General features: G+C 50.1%; 1 protein-coding gene across 1 annotated transcript; it reads right to left on the bottom strand.

Moving 5' to 3' along the window:
- Positions 1-6,171: 6,171 nt before the first annotated feature.
- On the bottom strand, positions 6,172-15,582 carry HAX1 (HCLS1 associated protein X-1). The gene is made up of 8 exons (XM_081892105.1): positions 15,449-15,582; positions 14,109-14,332; positions 13,685-13,833; positions 11,032-11,089; positions 10,051-10,160; positions 8,737-8,854; positions 7,624-7,747; positions 6,172-6,314 (listed from the first exon to the last, which is right to left on the bottom strand). Exons 1-7 carry the CDS (start codon positions 15,499-15,501, stop codon positions 7,659-7,661), a joined length of 801 nt encoding a protein of 266 aa, XP_081748231.1. The 5' UTR covers positions 15,502-15,582; the 3' UTR covers positions 6,172-6,314; positions 7,624-7,658.
- Between the last annotated feature and the right edge of the window lie 1,056 nt (positions 15,583-16,638).

Here is a 16,638-nt window from a genome sequence, read left to right as displayed (position 1 = left end):
CCCTCCTTGTCCAGCATCCCTGTTCTCGCTAGACAAAAGCCCCAGTGGGAAACCTTCAAGCAGGATTCGAACGCAAAGCCCTCTCCCCTCCTGTGGTTTCCAGCACCTGGTATTCAGAAGTATCACTGCCTCGAACTGTGGAGGAAGAGCGTGCTGGGCCCGGGGGTAACCCGTGAAATGTGGTCCAGGACCAGTCCAGAATCTGAAGGTTCTGCTAAAAGTCCGTCCGACAGGGCCAAGGCAGGACACGAGGCAGGAAACCAGGCAGGGACAGGTACAGGGGTAACTCTGGATGCGAACGGGATCCGTTCCGGAGCCCCATCGAGAGCAGAATGCAACCTGTGTCTGCACTTGCGCAGGTTGCAATTCGTCGCTTCTGCGCATGCACGTGGCGTCATTTTGAGCGTATGCGCATGCGTGAGCGGCGAATACCGGAATTAACGTGTTCTGTTACGTCTGGGTTGCCACGGAGCGCAACCCGAAAACCCTCAACCTGAAGCAACTTTAATCCAAGGTATGAGTGTACAGTGGTACCTCGGGTTACATACGCTTCAGGTTACAGACTCCGCTAACCCATAAATAGTGCTTCAGGTTAAGAACTTTGCTTCAGGATGAGAACAGAAATCGTGCTCCGGCGGCACGGCAGCAGCAGGAGGCCCCATTAGCTAAAGTGGTGCTTCAGGTTAAGAACAGTTTCAGATTAAATACAGACCTCTGGAACGAATTAAGTACTTAACCCGAGGTACCACTGTACAGGATCTCAGGCAGGATCTAGCATACAGCAATGTCGCTCCCGCAACCTGGGGCAGGGTCCGTCAGCCTTTTATCTGGGTAACGGCCGGGCCTGATCCCGACTCACCTCCCTGTTTCGCCCGAAGGCGAGCACTCAGGTCTCTCCTTCTCTCAGACCTGAGTCTCTGCAGCTCAGGAGACATCGGTGGGTTACTAGACCCAGAGGCTGCCTCAGCCTCCCCTGACCCAACTGGTAGTGGAGCAGCTGTAAGTGATGGCCCAGCTGGCGGCAACAAGGGAATACCCAAATCTGGAGCCAGGGCAGGCTCAGGCCCCTGACTCAGCCCTGCTTGTTGCAGGGGAACCTGTGCAGACTGGGATTCTTCAGGATCAGGCCCCAGACTTGGTTCAGATGATGCCTGAGGCAAAGGATCCGGTGAGACTCCTCTGGTTCCGAGCCCGAGTCCCAGGTCATCAAAAAGAGCACAGCAGCTGTAACTAGAAGCCATGAAGACAGTTTCCATGAATTTGTCCAATCCTCTTTGAAAGCTATCTGGGTTAGTGGCCTCTTGTGGCAGTGAGTCCCACAGTTTAACAATTTTATCTCTTATCTGTATTGACTCTTCCAACAGTTTTTGACTCTTAATGGTTTTATTGTACGGTTTTATGCTTTTATTGCAATAAACCGCTTGGGTGTATTTTTTTATGATATACCGGTAGCAGTATACTTTTTTTTTTTTTACATTACAGTGTTATGAGAAGAGGAGAAAAACGTCTCTCTATCTACTTTCTCCATGCATGGTGTAATTTTGTTAACTTCTATCGTGCCATCGCTTACCTGCCCTTTCTCTAAACTATAAAGTCCCAAACATTGCAACTTTTCCTCACAGGGACACCTCTCCATCCCCTTGATAAGGGGTCAGCAAACTTTTTCAGCAGGGGGCCGGTCCACTGTCCCTCAGACCTTGTGGGGGGCCGGACTAGATTTTGAAAAAAAAAGTAATGAACGAATTCCTATGCCCCACAAATAACCCAGAGATGCATTTTAAATAAAAGGACACATTCTACTCATGTAAAAACACCAGGCAGGCTCCACAAATAACCCAGAGATGCATTTTAAATAAAAGGACACATTCTACCCATGTAAAAACACACTTTTTCAATCCGGCCCACAGACCTGACCGTCTGTGGGCCGGATTGAGAAGGTGATTGGGCCGGATCCGGCCCCTGGGCTTTGTTTGCCTGCCCATGCCCTTGATAGTTTTGTTTGCCCTTTCCTGAACTTGTCCTCAACTCTACAATGTCCTTTTTTTGTGGTCCACTGAGGGTGCCACTTCAGGTGTGGTAGTGCACAAACTGTCCCATGTCCTGTGTAGCCATTTTCCCTTTCTTGTGTACACAACACAGAGACACACAAAGAACACGGAAACATAACCTGGCCCGGCCAGAAAGATGGGAACATCTCAGCCGGGGCTTGGCGGTACAAACAAAATGGCCGCACTCCGGTCAAGGGGAATGTTGGCTGACAGATGGTTTCTTCCTGCCTTTTCCTTCCTAACTGAACACTTTGCTTTCATCTCAAGCTTTATATTAAGCAGCGCAGGGAATCGTCTCCAACAAAGTTCTGCTTTATAATAGATCACGGAATATGCAGAGATGGCAGGACTGACAGCTCTGATAGAGATACAAATCCAGAATCTTTCAAGGAGGAGAGAAAACTTTTTCTACTCTATTTTTAAAAATTATTTTCCATACACACAAAGTCCACAGCAGGATTTGAAGTTTAAGGCGGGAAATAGCAGAATATATCAGGAAACCTGTTAAAGAGGATGAAACTGGAAATGATGGGATTTGAAGACACAATTGTTTGCAACTGTGATTATAAACTTTGAGGATGAGCAGAAAGTCATTTGTATTGTTGAATAAGGATTATAACCCTTGAGCGATCAAATGTAACTTTGAATTCTGAAATAAAAGAAAAAAGAAATATTGGGGGGGGGGGAGTAGACCCATGGGAATGAGTTTGGTATCGCAAACATTTTTTAAAGGTTATATTTAAAGAAACGGACACTAGGTGGAATATACAGGTTTTATTTTAGCAGTTTGCCTCTGGGCATTTCTGTAGGATGGTATGTAGAGTCGTGTGGGCTGAGGACAAAGTTGGCAGCCATCTTTGGTGGCTGGGAAAGGTTCCCCACGCCTACTGGCAGAGCTTGGAGGTAAATTGAGTCACTAATTAAAACCAAGTTTCCAAGGTCAGAAACATTAAAGAGCCCAAGAGGGTGATTAATGAGGGCAAAGGAAGAGGATCTGGCAATCGGCAAGAGAGACTGGTTTTGCGGGAGGGAACAGGTAACTTAGACCAGGGATGGGGAACATCTCAGGTCTGGAAGTCTGCTGGAACTCTCCATCTCTATCTGGCCCGACAGATTCTCCCTAGGCCCAGGAGACGTCGCAAGGGGGGTGCGGTCCACCCTGGGTGTCATGCCTGGGAGGGGGGTGACAAAATCGCCCTGGGCGGATCGGTGTGGCGGCGCTCACACTCCCAGTGGGTGGATTTTAGCGATTGGCGTGATCATCATAGCGAAAATCCGCCCGCTGATTGCGCAAATACGCTGGAGAGTTTTTGACACTCATCGGGCGTCTCTTCAGACGGGACGGGAGGGGAAGTTGCGGGGGGGGGGAGATAAAGGAGGGTGGCTGGCAGTGTTAAGTTGTGGGTGAACATATCAGACGACACAGCGATTCTTCAAACAGCTCTTGTTTATTCAGAGGCCAGGACAGAACTGAACTGAAGGGTTCAGTCAGCCTGCTTATATAGAGCTCCAGTACTGTACATCGTAACTGTAACAACTTTCTAAAACTATCCAATCACTGAACATCACTTTCAATCCCTTATTTGCATAACTATCTACAGTATCCCCCTGCTGGCCCAGGGTGTGAACTTCAGTACATAACAGGCAGAGCGATGTCTGTCGACTGGGAAATGAAAGTCAAGTCTCGAAACCCACCCCCCACCTCCCATTTCTGGTCCTCCTCGTGGGATGGGGGGCGGAGAGGAGGGGGCGGGGACTGGCCGGCTGCTGCCACTGCCCCACACGGTGCCGGGGCTGGCGGCGCCCCCGGCAGGTTCCCTGTGCACTCCGTGCCCCTCTTGTCATGTTTCTGGTTTGGGACGAGGTGGCGAGTCTGTGCACCAAGAAAAGCCGCATGCCCTCGAGCCCCGCTGCAGACCACAGACAGCGCGGGCCCCGAGCACCAGCTCCCAACGCCGCTTTGCCCGCTGCTCCTTGGAGTGAGGGAGACGGGTCCAGAGCTGCCAGACCCTCAGTGAGGCAAGGAGCAGGCACAGGCTGGAGCCCCCCAACCTAAAGCCTGCCATGCGCTGCCAGGGGCAGAGCACGCACCCCTCCGCTGCCTCTGCCGTCGCTGCAGCAGCAGCTTGAGGCGAGGTGACTGAGCTCCGATCAGCCGTCCAGCAAAGCGGCGGGCCGTGCTCACTGGCTCCCTCTCCTCTTTCCCTCCACGTCACCACAACCATACCCGGCGTATAAGACAAACCCCGACTTTTGAGAAGATTTTCCTGGGTTAAAAAGTCATCTTATACGCTGGAACATACCGTACCCCTGCAGTGGTCAGCGCCACACGCCGGGCGTATCTGCACGATCGGCAGGCAGTGCTGGCACCCCCGGGAGGATTGTCACACCGCTGATGGCACCCCCGGGAGGATCAGCGACTCCCCCCCCCGGGTGCACGTCATGTTTGCCGCTCCAGGTGCCCGAGCGTTTTACCTCCGCCATTGCTAGGCCCCGCCCCCTCTTCAGCCCTTCCTCGCGTGTTCTTGCCTGGCTGGAATTTGCCCTTGAAACCTGACCATGCCTCTTGCGTCCCTGGGTGGAGGATCGGAAAAGGGTGTAGTGAGTGTGCACCGAAAGCAGCCTACCGTACCAAGGTGAACTTTGAATTATTGCTCCACCCTCTTTTGCCTCGGGCCTCGTCCACCACTGGTACGTATCTCCTCCTGCCCCAGGCACAGAGCCTGAGAAGAGCTTGCTGGATCCGGCCAATGGCCCCTCGAGTCCAACCAGCGGCCTGTCGGAAACCCTTAAGCAGGGCCTGAACAAAACTCTCCCCTCCTGTGGTTTTCAAAACTTTGCTGCCTCCAACTGTGGAGACAGAGTATAATCATTGAGGAAACCCAGCCAGATGGGCAGGGTATAAATAATAAATTATTATTATTATTATTATTATTATTATTGGTGGCGGTAGTCACTGAGAGCCTCACCTTTCATGAATTTGTCCAGACTTTTCTTCCTTCCTTCCTTCCTGCCTGCCTGCCTGCCTGCCTTCTTTTTTTTAAAAAAATAAATTTTATTAGGATTTATAAATAGACATACAAAGCTTAATATCAAATACCTTTTGGGGGGGGGAGTCAAAAACTAAAATATTGATCTAAATACAATAAGAACATAGAAAAAAAAGAGAGAAAGAAAAGCAGGAAAGACAGAGAAATACAGAAGACGAAATAGGTAAGAGATTTTTTAAAAGAGAGAAAAAAATAAAGTTCAGAAATTAAAGAACTTCCGACTCTTTGTCTGGCTGCTGTACATAAACAACATTCACTTCAGCCTCTCCAGTTTAGCATCCTATAAAAGTCACGTTCTATAAACAAACATCATCTCCCATCCTCAAATTCCAGTCCTCTTTTTTCATTGGGGTGTTATTTTTCTTCCTTTTCAGATTTGAGGCCGAGCTCCATCAGGCCTTATAAGAACAACTCTTTCAGAATGTGTGCCCTGAGTTTGTTTTTTCCCTCTTCCCTCCCTGTCCCTTTCCCCTTTCGTGCCGTGCACCTTCTAGGTTGTAAGCCTGCAGGTAGTGACTGCCTTGCTTTGATTGCATGTAAGCTACTCTTCTGGGAGCCTTTTTGGCTAGAGAGCAGGGTGCAAATGCTCTAAATAGATACAGTGGTGCCACGCAAGACGAAAAACCCGCTAGACAAAAGGGTTTTCCGTTTTGGAGGCGCTTCGTAAAACGAATTCCCCTATGGGGTTGCTTCGCAAGACGAAAAAAACCTTGCATCCCCCCGCGGGTTTTTTCCGCTTTTCCCGCCCTTTTCTTAAGCCGCTAAGCCGCTTATCAGCTGTTCCGCTGATAAGCCGCTTAACAGCTGATCGCTGGAAGCCGCTTGACAGCTGTAGCGCTAATCCGCTAAGCTGTCAATGGGCTTGCTTCGCTAGACGAAAAAACCGCTAGACGAAGAGAATCGCGGAACGGATTCTTTTCGTCTTGCGAGGCACCACTGTAAGCAATTTGACACGACACAATGGATGCGACAGGGTTCTTTTTCAGTCTTCAAGAGGAGCTGAGCAGGAGGGTTTGCCCTTTTCATTCCTGCTGAAAGCAACTTTGGATGGGAAATAAGCACACAGAAAAACCTTAAGCATAAATAAAGGCTATTTAATGTTATATTTCTGGGAGATGGAGCCCACGCGGAAGAAAGAGGAGGCCGCAGGGAACTGAAAACACACAGGAAGGAAGCAATATCTGAAATGGAGGCCTTGTCCGCAGAGGGCACAAATCTGAAAAGAAAAAGAAAAACAGAAACACAATGAAACGGAGAAGAACCCGATGTCCCTCCCCTCACCACCTAGCTTCCCCCCCCCAAAAAATCTCCATTTTCATTCTCACAGTAATCCTGCAAGGAAGTTTATGCTGGGAGCTTGTGACTGACTCAGTGACCTTTTAGGGCCAAGCAGGGATTTGAACCCTGGCCTCTCTCCACGCCTCGTATGACGCTCCAACCCACAACACCACACCATAGCTGTCAACTTACAGATTTGAAAATAAGGGACCAACAGCCTCGAAAATAAGGGATCAGCAGCCAAAATAAGGGATTTTCCCAGCACAGGTATGTTCAACTTCTGAGCCCCTCCAAGCCAAAGGCAGAAAGCCCAGCCAGCAGCCAAACGAAGCCTCAAGCGGTGGTTCCCACAGCGCAGCAACCCGGCAAAGGGGATGCAGCAAGGAAAACCACCGTCACCTCTCCGCTGGGAAGCTCTGAGCAAAGGCGAGTCCCCAGGCAACGCGGCCGATTTGATTGGCACAAGGCATGCAAGCTCCACCCCCCCAGTCGTTCTTAGACTCCTTATTGGGTGAGCAACGCAGCCAAGCAACACAGTTGGAGCCTCCCTCCTCCCTGGCCGGCAGGGAGGGAAGGAGAGGGGCTGCTTCCTTTGAAACCCAGGAAATTTAAGGGACATCATCAATAAGGGACAGCAGTGGGACACGGCGCTGGGATAAGGGACTTTCCCACCAAATAAGGGTCGGTTGACAGCTATGCACCACACTGCCCTCCTTGCTCCCTGAGCACTCAAACTTTGGATAAATTACGCCATGGGCTTCCGTAGTCCCTGGGGCAAAATCTGTAATGCTACGCCAACAACTCAAGCATCATGGAAGGCCACAGGCTTCTCGCCTACGTCCTAGGCCCATGTCCCAGCCAATCAGGGATCCCATCCCTGACCATTGGTGCTGCTGGCTGGGCCTGATGAGAGCCGAGGGTCTGCAGAGCTGCTGGTTCCCCACCCCAGCTCTAAGGTTGAAGGCGAGAGCCCCCAAAGCTGTCTGACTCAGCCACAGGAAAGAGTGGAGGCTGCTCCATTTAGAGAGAACGGGGGCACTGCCTCACCAATCTCAGCCCCCCTTCAGCCACCCCCACCTGCCTGCCTTCTTACTTGCATCCATGTGTGGGGCGGGACTGCCTCTCATTGGTCAAGGCTGTGCCTCTCGTTGGCTCTAGCGCCATCTGCTGTTGAGCTCCCTGCCTTCCGCCCTACCAGTCCGAATGGGAGCCAGCCTACCACTGCATAGGAAGCCCTCAGATCTTACCCTCTAAGGCCACCCACCAGGCAGAACTATCGGCTCTAGAACCAACGGCGGAAAAAGGTGTCCAGGATGGAAGCGGAGTCGCCTAGGTCCTCTCCAGGGCGTGAGCGGAAGGGTGACAGGTCTCCTGCGAAAGGAACCAGCCCGGTTAGCCAGAGGTGGTGTCATGGATAGGCTGGATGCCAAAGAGCGATAGAAGGTACCAGCTGAGGAACCCCCGAGGGAAGAAGGCTTCAGAGCCAGGGGATGGGTGGTGGGAAGGCGATGGGTGGTCAGAGGGAGAAGACTGGGAGGAGGAGGTGTCGGAAGCAGAAGATGCAACAGGGTTTAGTGAGCAGGAAGAGGCAGTGGCAGAGAGCGGTTCAGACTCAGAGGTAGAAGCGGAGGCTGGAGAGGAGGAGGTGGCCAGGCTGCTGAAGAAGCCAGGGAGTCTCCCCCTCCTGCTGTGTGACCAGCTCCTCTTCCCTCCTGGTCTCCCAGAACCAGAAGAGGCATGAAGAGGGTGAAGCAAAGAGTGACAAGACAAAGGAGTTTCAGGTTGCTGGGGAAGGGCCCTGGGGAGAAGCCTTAGAAAGTGGTGGGAGGGGGGGGACCTTCCGTCCTCACAACGGCCTCACCAGGGCAAGACCTACAGTGGTACCTCGGGTTAAGTACTTAATTCGTTCCAGAGGTCCGTACTTAACCTGAAACTGTTCTTAACCTGAAGCACCACTGTAGCTAATGGGGCCTCCTGCTGCTGCTGTGCCGCCAGGGCACAATTTCTGTTCTCATCCTGAAGCAAAGTTCTTAACCCGAGGTACTATTTCTGGGTTAGCGGAGTCTGTAACCTGAAGCGTATGTAATCCGAGGTACCACTGTACTGGGAAGAGTTGCTGTGCTTGCTAGGCCTGGACTGCTTTGTTTCTTTGAATGAAGAGTGAACTTTTCTGACACATAAGGACTAGAAACTTAAAAAAAGAAAAACCGGAGAAGCAAAAGTTGAGATTCTTAGGAAGCTTCTGTGTGCTTCTCAGGAACAGCAGAACAAACGCTATGCCGAATCTCTGTTTCTCGTGACTGTTTAGCCAGCATGAGATGAAAGTTCTCTCGAACCAGGCTCCCCCTCTTTGCACTCACCTGAGCCTCCTTGCCGGCCACCGTCAAACCCCGGACGTGGCTCCCCTCTGCTCTGGCGGGTGACAACTGTCTCCTCGTGGCCCTGACTGTCACGCACCGTCCGCCTCTCTTCCACTGTCTGAAGCAAGAGGATGTAAGGGATGGGTGAAATTTGGGGAAGATTCCCGGGGTAGAAGTATAGACTCAGCTAATTAAGAAGGGGATCCAGTAGGATCCAGTGTGAGGAATGGCATGCTGACATTCAGAGGAGACCTTTACATTCCCAGGCACCTCAGGAGTCAATTCCTCCTAAACTGTTTTGAAGATTAATAAATTACTGAGCCCATTGTGTAGTTTGCCATTTTTCAGTTTAAAGCCAGGAGGTCCTGAGAGATGTCAATCAACAGCACCCCCTGCTGCCAGGTTAAAAAGTTAACTTCACAATGCAGCTTGACGCTGTCTTCAATTCACCTGAATGCAGAACATATTGCTAAATTATCATTACAGCATACTCTACATATCACTATATAATAAAATTGTCAGGCTGTCATCATGTTGCAGTTCGCATGGCCACCAACAGGTGGCTCCACAAAGTGACAGAACAGAACAATATTACATATTGATATGTTACCCTTCAACCACCACCCAAGGCCAATTACCGTATTTTTCGCCCTATAGGGCGCACCTAGGTTTTTTTGGGGGGGGATACAGAATTTTTTTTTATTTCCCCCCCAGGCGCGGGGCTGGGGAAGACCGAGCTTCCCCCGACCCCAGCCCCAGAACAGGCTGCTATCCGCAAGCCTAGGGAGCCCAGTGGGAACTCCCTCCGGTCTCCCCAGGCTTGCGGAGAGCTGCCCGAAGCCCAGGGCGCGCTGCGGAGCGCTCCCTGGGTTTCGGGCTGCAGGCTGCTGTCCGCAAGCCTTGGAAGCCCGGCGGGAACTCCCTCTGGGCTCCCTAGGCTTGCGGATAGCAGCCTGTTCTGGGGGCTGAGGTCGCCCCATAGGACGCACACACATTTCCCCTTCATTTTTGGAGGGGGAAAAGTGCGTCCTATAGGGCGAAAAATACGGTAATGCAGATAAAATATTCAACACGATGAAATAAACCTATCCATCACCATTGCTTCTCAACCTCTCCTTGGCAGAGAATCTAGTTTTCAGGAGTGAAAATCCAATGGACACAAGTACCATCTAAGTACTCCTGAAAGTAGATCTTCAAAATGAATGGGCCTAAGTGAGTTATGTCCATGGATTTTGAATGCAACTATTCTACACAAGTCTAACACAACCATTCACACACACACACACACTGGATTAAAGAAGCTTTGCCACATACCCCATCTGGTGCTACCACTTTTGTGATTGAGACGCTTTTGAAATACGACCGGGGTTGGGCTGGGGGAAGAATAGTCTCAAGCCCTTTGGATGTGACCTGCGAGTCCAGATCTGTAATAAAAATGTGACCGGGTATCAGCTGAGCCACTTTTTACACTCACACACCCCTCTCCATTCTTCCTGCAAGACATCCAGGTTTCCACAACTAACAAATCCCCCCTTAAGAAAACAAATTCAGCATGTCAAAACACTTTTGCTTAGAGTGTGAATCGTTTTTAACCGAGAGAGAGGCTTCTATGCTTTCCTCTGCAACAATAAGGACTGGCCACTTGAATGCACAAGAGTTGTCCTGGCAAAACAGATATGGCTAAGTCCAGTATCTGGCTCCCCGCTGAGGCCAAACAGACACCTCTGGGGAGATCACAAGCAACAGCCCCCTGCTGCCATACCTAGGGGTCGCCATGTGCCTGGAATATCCCGAATATTTGGTAGCAGCGTCCTGGTGAAAATCAGAGAAATGTCTGGGAAAATCCAGTCATATGGCAACTCACGTCGGCAGTGGCGTTTTTTGGCGATTTCCCATAAAAATAGCTCCAAAACGGTAGTTTTGTTTGCGATTTTGCCCAAAAAGGCTCATCAACCTTGGGCAAAACTAAAAAAAAATCTCGATAATTTTGCCCCCCCCCCGAAATGCTCAACAACTTTTTCACTGTTTGAAATATGGCAACCCTAGCTATCCCCAGTCACCGAACAGATATACTGCTCCTGAACTTGGAGGGTTTATCTTCCCAAAACGAAAGGATAGATTCTTGCATCACACAGCAAATTACATACAGTCGCATACAGCATATATACAGACACCCAGCCATTTCCAAATCACTCATGAATAATCTGGGTGGTCTCAAAAGACCCAGACATGTGGCTCTTCGGATGTTTTGCCCCAAACCAACCACTGTTCCCTCCCCTCCGTTTGCCCTCTGACCTCTGTCTTCCTTTGGGGTATCTTTCAGTTCTGGGAGAGGTGGATCAGTCTCTCGCAGCTGTAAAAAAACAACAACAGAGAACGTAGTCAGTAAGGCCTGTGATAGTGTGTGAGCAATGGGAGAAGGAAAAAACACATGCAGAAGGAGAAGGCGGAGTGATATGGCAGAGCGATTGAAAGACTGGCTATCTAATCGGCGTTCACCCATGACAGGGCCTTTTTAGTGATGGCACCCCAGTTGCGGAATCCCCTCTCCATCATTATTAACTTCCGGGAGGAATTGTAAAAACACTTCTCTTCACCCAGGTAATTGGTTGCCAAAGAAGACTGTTCCAAGCAACCCTGAGATCACTGCAAGGAGTATTGTTTTCAACTGTAATTGCTTTTAGAATGTCCTAAATTGTTATTAAGGACACGGGTGGCGCTGTGGGTTAAACCACAGAGCCTAGGGCTTGCTGATCAGAAGATCGGCGGTTCGAATCCCCGCAGAGGGGTGAGCTCCCATTGCTCGGTCCCTGCTCCTGCCAACCTAGCAGTTCGAAAGCATGTCAAAGTGCAAGTAGATAAATAGGTACCGCTCCGGCGGGAAGGTAAACGGCGCTTCCATGCGCTGCTCTGGTTCGCCAGAAGCGGCTTAGTCCTGCTGGCCACATGACCTGGAAGCTGTACGCCGGCTCCCTTGGCCAGTAAAGCGAGATGAGCGCCGCAACCCCAGAGTCGGTCACGACTGGACCTAATGGACCCTTTACCTTTAAAATGTTATTGGTTTTAGAATGTTTTTGTTATAGCTGTATATAAAGGTAAAGTAAAGGTAAAGGACCCATGGACGGTTAAGTCCAGTCAAAGGCGACTAAGGGGTTGCGACGCTCATCTCACTTTCAGGCTGAGGGAGCCGGCGTTTGTCCACAGACAGCTTTCTGGGTCATGTGGGCAGCATGACTAAACCGCTACTGGCACACGGAGGACCGTGATGAGTGCCAGAGTGCATGGAAATGCCATTTACCTTTCCACCGCAGCAGTACCTATTTATCTACTTGCACTGGCGTGCTTTGAACTGCTAGGTTGGCAGAGCTGCGACAGAGCAACGGGAGCTCACCCCGTCACGGGGATTCGAACCACTGACCTTCTGATCAGAAAGCCCAAGAGGCTCAGTGGTTTAGACCACAGTACCACCCACGTCCAGAGTAGGAGGCATAGCTATATATATAGCGTATCTGTTTGCTGCTTTGGGCTCCTTGGAGAGGAAGGGCAGGATCTAAATTCCATCCATCTGTGGAAATAACTCCCTGCCTGCAGAAAAGTAGCCTATCAGGGAGGAAATGCTATCTGTGACGTGATCATTTCCTATGGGAAAGGTCTTTTTTGATTGTTTTTTTAAGCATGCGTGAGATTGTGCAGAAATATCACCATGCCCCTCAAAATTTAAGGGGCAGAGCTGTAGCTCCATGGTTGAGCATCTGCCTCTTGAACACAGAAGGTTCCAGGTTCAATTTGTGACACCTCCAAGCAGGGCTGGGAGAGACACCTTGCCTAAAAATCCTTGGCAGCCACTGTTAGCCAGTGTTGGCAGAACTGAACTAGACGGACCAGTAATCTGATTCAGAACGAGGCAGCTTCATGTGTTCCTACCGGTCACGTGACGTAGTGCCACCCCGAATTCTACCACCTTCCAACTCATTCTGCATTATGGGCAGAACAGGTCAAACCAGGTAATTCCTTTGCAATGATCCCTGACTTTGGGGATTTGTTTAAAGAACAGACTGTCCCCATCTGTCTGGCCACCTTCCCTGCCCAACCCCAAACATCAGGCTTCCTCTGCCAGAACTGCAACCATTTCACTTGGCTACCTCAGTGGGAGAGAAGAGAAGCAGGGCTCAATCCCTCAGCTTTTCTTCGTCAGGCAGCTCCTACTGGTACCTGAGTTTGCTTTTTTCCTCTTCCCTCCCTGTCCCTTTTTCCTTGTGTGCTGTGTTTTTTCTTAGGATGCAAGCCTGCGGGCAGGGATTCTTTGATTTAAATGATTATATTTAAATGATTAAATGACCTTTAAAGCCCTTCACAGCTTAGGACCCTCGTACCTACGGGACTGCCTCTCCTGGTATGCCCCACGGAGGACCTTAAGGTCCATAAATAGCAACACCCTAGAGGTCCTGGGCGCTAAGGAAGTTAGATTAGCCTCAACCAGAGCCAGGGCCTTCTCAGCACTGGCCCCGGCCTGGTGGAACGCTCTGTCTCATGAGACCAGGGCCCTGCAGGATCTGATTTCTTTCCGCAGGGCCTGTAAGACGGAGTTGTTCCGCCTGGCCTTTGGCTTGGAGCCAATTTGATTCCCTCCCCCTCTTTCTTTTTCCTTTCTCCTCCTGTGAAGAGGCTACATCCTAATGTTTTAATGTTGTATTTTAATCTTGTTTTTTAAATTGTACTTTAATCAACTTGTTTTTATTATTGGTTGTTAGCCGCCTTGAGCCCAGTATTGGCTGGGGAGGGCGGGGTATAAATAAAATTAATTATTTATTATTATTATTATTATTATTATTACATAAGCCAATCTGGGAGCCTGTCCTGGAGCAGAATGGGTACCAAACACTCTAAACCAATAGGCAAAGATGAGGCATCGTATCAGGGATGGTCCCGGGTTCAGAGCACCACACACCCCTTGGAACGGCTGCCAGGGCCTCCTCTCTGGAGCTGTGGGGCCCAAGTCGTCCTCTAGGGCTCTGCTGCTGGACCTCTGGCTATCCGGATGTTTCAGCATGAAATCCCGCAGAGTCTGTCTCTTCTCAGGTGATGGTGCCGGTGGCTCTGTGGGTATAGAAACAACAGTTGCTCATTTTGATTTTATTTATTCTGGGGTTAAGGCTGTAGCTCAGGGGCACAGCAACTGCAGAGAAACCGCCATCTGAAAATCTGGAGAGTTGCTCTCTTTTATTCAGGACCATGAGGACTAGAATCTTGCAGTCTTTTTAAGGGAAGAGAAGAAATTTCCAGGTTCAATTCCCGCTTGCCTATTTCCCTCCAAACCAGGCCATCCCTAGCAGGACGCAAACCCAGCTGAAACCCCCCAAGATCTCGCCTACCAAAGGCCCCAGAAGGCAAACTTCTCGCTCCCATCTCTTGGAAGAGGTTGTTGAAATCCTGGAACAGCTCATCAAACCCGAAGGTGTCGTGGAAACGCATCCCGCCTGGGCTGAATGTGAATCCGAACCCAAAGTCCCCCGGATGCCTCGCCCCAAAGCCATCTTCATCATCATCGTCATCGTCGTCGTCCCGTGTGATTCCCCCAAAGAAGGGGTCGCGGGGCCTGTAGCAACAACAAGGGGAGAGGGTTTTTTTTGGGGGGGGGTTTGCTTTAAATGTTAATGTGCTTTACAAAACACATTTTGTAATGTTTTTCTTTTTTTCTTTTTGATAAATGTGAAAATCACTAAAAAAAATTGGAAAAAAATAAATAAATGTTAATGTGCTTGCTCAGCCTTAGCTTATTTACTGTTAGGCGGTACTCAATTTCTGTTTAAATAAACAAAAATCAAAATAGTATGTAATGCACGATGCAACCCACACCTCGTAACTACACAAAATGGCTAAAAACGATTACATGGATGGACCCAGGTTTAAATCTCCACTTGGGGATAAAATGGGGGGGGGCTTGGGCCAGCCCATCTCCCACAGCACAGACTACCTCGCAGGGCTGTTACAAGGGGGAGGTCGGGGACCCTCCAGCTGCTTTTGGGGAAGGGCAGGATACCCACGGTGATGCGGGTCACCCACAGGATACCCACAGGATAGAAGGGCAGGATACCCACAGGGACATGAGCGGCGCTGTGGGTTAAACCACAGAGCCTAGGACTTGCCGATCAGAAGGTCGGAGGTTCGAATCCCCACGACAGGGTGAGCTCCCGTTGCTCAGTCCCTGCTCCTGCCAACCTAGCAGTTCGAAAGCACGGCAAAGTGCAAGTAGATAAATAGGTACCACTCCAGCGGGAAGATGAACGGCGTTTCCGTGCGATGCTCTGGTTCGCCAGAAGGGGCTTAGTCATGCTGGCTACATGACGCAGAAGCTGTATGCTGGCTCCCTCGGCCAGTAAAGCGAGATGAGTGCCACAACCCCAGAGTCAGCCGTGACTGGACCTAATGGTCAGGGGTCCCTTTACCCTTTACCTTAGGATACCCACACTTCGTTAAAACGCCACCAAATAGGCGGATTACTTGGAACGAGGCCTTAGTAAATAATGCGATCGCCTTGCCAGCTGCAAGGCAGGCAGAAACTCGCCCGGTGCAGCCCCAGGGTGTTGGGAGGGAAGCTGCCCCGGTGGGATTTCCGCCTGCCAAGCTTTGAAAAGCTCAGAGGAGGAGAGGGGGCAACCGATTTGCGCACAAAATAAGAAGCACTGAGGACCCTGATCTCCCAGAGTCTCACCTCCGCTCCCCGGGGAAGCCGAAGAAACCCCGAAATACGTCGTAGAGGCTCATTCCGCGGCCAGCCGTAAAGCAATACCGCCACGCCTCCCTTCGCGCTTCCGCCACTCTGCTGTGAAACGTCCCCTTTCCTCCTCCTCCCGTCTGCCCTTATGTGGCGGCCGTAAAGCGAGCCCGGCTTCACGACGCTACCTCTAAACAACACTCCACAGATAGAACTGACGTTCTGCTCTCCGGCGGCTCATAGACTTATTCGTGACTTAGACTGATGCAATGCGCAAGTTTCCGAGTTCAATCCCAACGTCCCCCAAAGGACCTTGTAAATCAATGGAGAATTTAGAGTACCTTAAGAGCGATTGTTGAGAGGGCACCAAGTATTACGGTATTATCATAGCTGTCAACGTTTCCCTTTTTTTAAAGGGGAATTCCCTTATTCCGAATAGTATTCCTCGCAAGAAAAGGGAAAAGTTGACAGCTATGATGATTATTACATAGTACGTGGCTCCCTCCCCATTTTAGCCTCGCAGAGGTTGATGTAAAAGCCTCCCTTGCCAGCGAAAATGCTGATAACTGGAGATCTCTCAATTCCCATTCAATCTTGAGTTTATTTCAGGTTTATATATTGCAAGCAGGCTGGCTGGCAGGCCCTCTCCTTTTAACTATTGTACACCACCCAAATTACTTAAAAGACTTAAATGCAGTTTTGTACAATAGTTACAATAAAGGTTTTGCTACCATCCTTGGACAACAGTCAAGGCTGCCATAGAACAACTTGGGACTCAGATGCCTCCCAGAATTCCTCCTCCAGGCCAAAGATCTACAGGCTAATGGTTCTAGAGAAGGGATAAAAAAATTAGTTCCTTCCAGTAGCACCTAGAGACCAACTATGTTTGTTATTGGTATGAGCTTTCGTGTGCATGCACACTTCTTCAGATACACTTCTTCTGTGTATCTGAAGAAGTGTGCATGCACACGAAAGCTCACACCAATAACAAACTTAGTTGGTCTCTGTGGGTTAAACCACAGAGCCTAGAACTTGCTGATCAGGTCGGCAGTTCAAATCCCCACGACGAGGTGAGCTCCCGTTGCTCGGTCCCTGCTCCTGCCAACTTAGCAGTTGGCTCCTGCCAACCTAGCAAGAAAGCACCTCAAAGTGCAAGTAGATAAATAGGTAGGAAGGTAAATGGCGTT

The sequence above is a fragment of the Podarcis melisellensis genome (genome assembly GCF_964234715.1).
Source record: "Podarcis melisellensis genome assembly, chromosome: 16".
Taxonomy (NCBI): Eukaryota; Metazoa; Chordata; class Lepidosauria; order Squamata; family Lacertidae; genus Podarcis; species Podarcis melisellensis.
The sequence above is the reverse complement of the archived record's forward strand: the minus strand, read 5'-3'. Positions and strand labels throughout refer to the sequence as shown.

Coding starts and splice junctions, on each gene's coding strand:
- HAX1 (XM_081892105.1), bottom strand. CDS start 15,501: ATGAGCCTCTACGACGTATTTCGGGGTTTCTTCGGCTTCCCCGGGGAG. Junction 14,333..15,448: donor GGCTTCCCCGGGGAGCGGAG/GTGAGACTCTGG, acceptor TTGTTGCTACAG/GCCCCGCGACCCCTTCTTTG. Junction 11,090..13,684: donor CCTGGCAGCCGTTCCAAGGG/GTGTGTGGTGCT, acceptor GTTTTTTTACAG/CTGCGAGAGACTGATCCACC.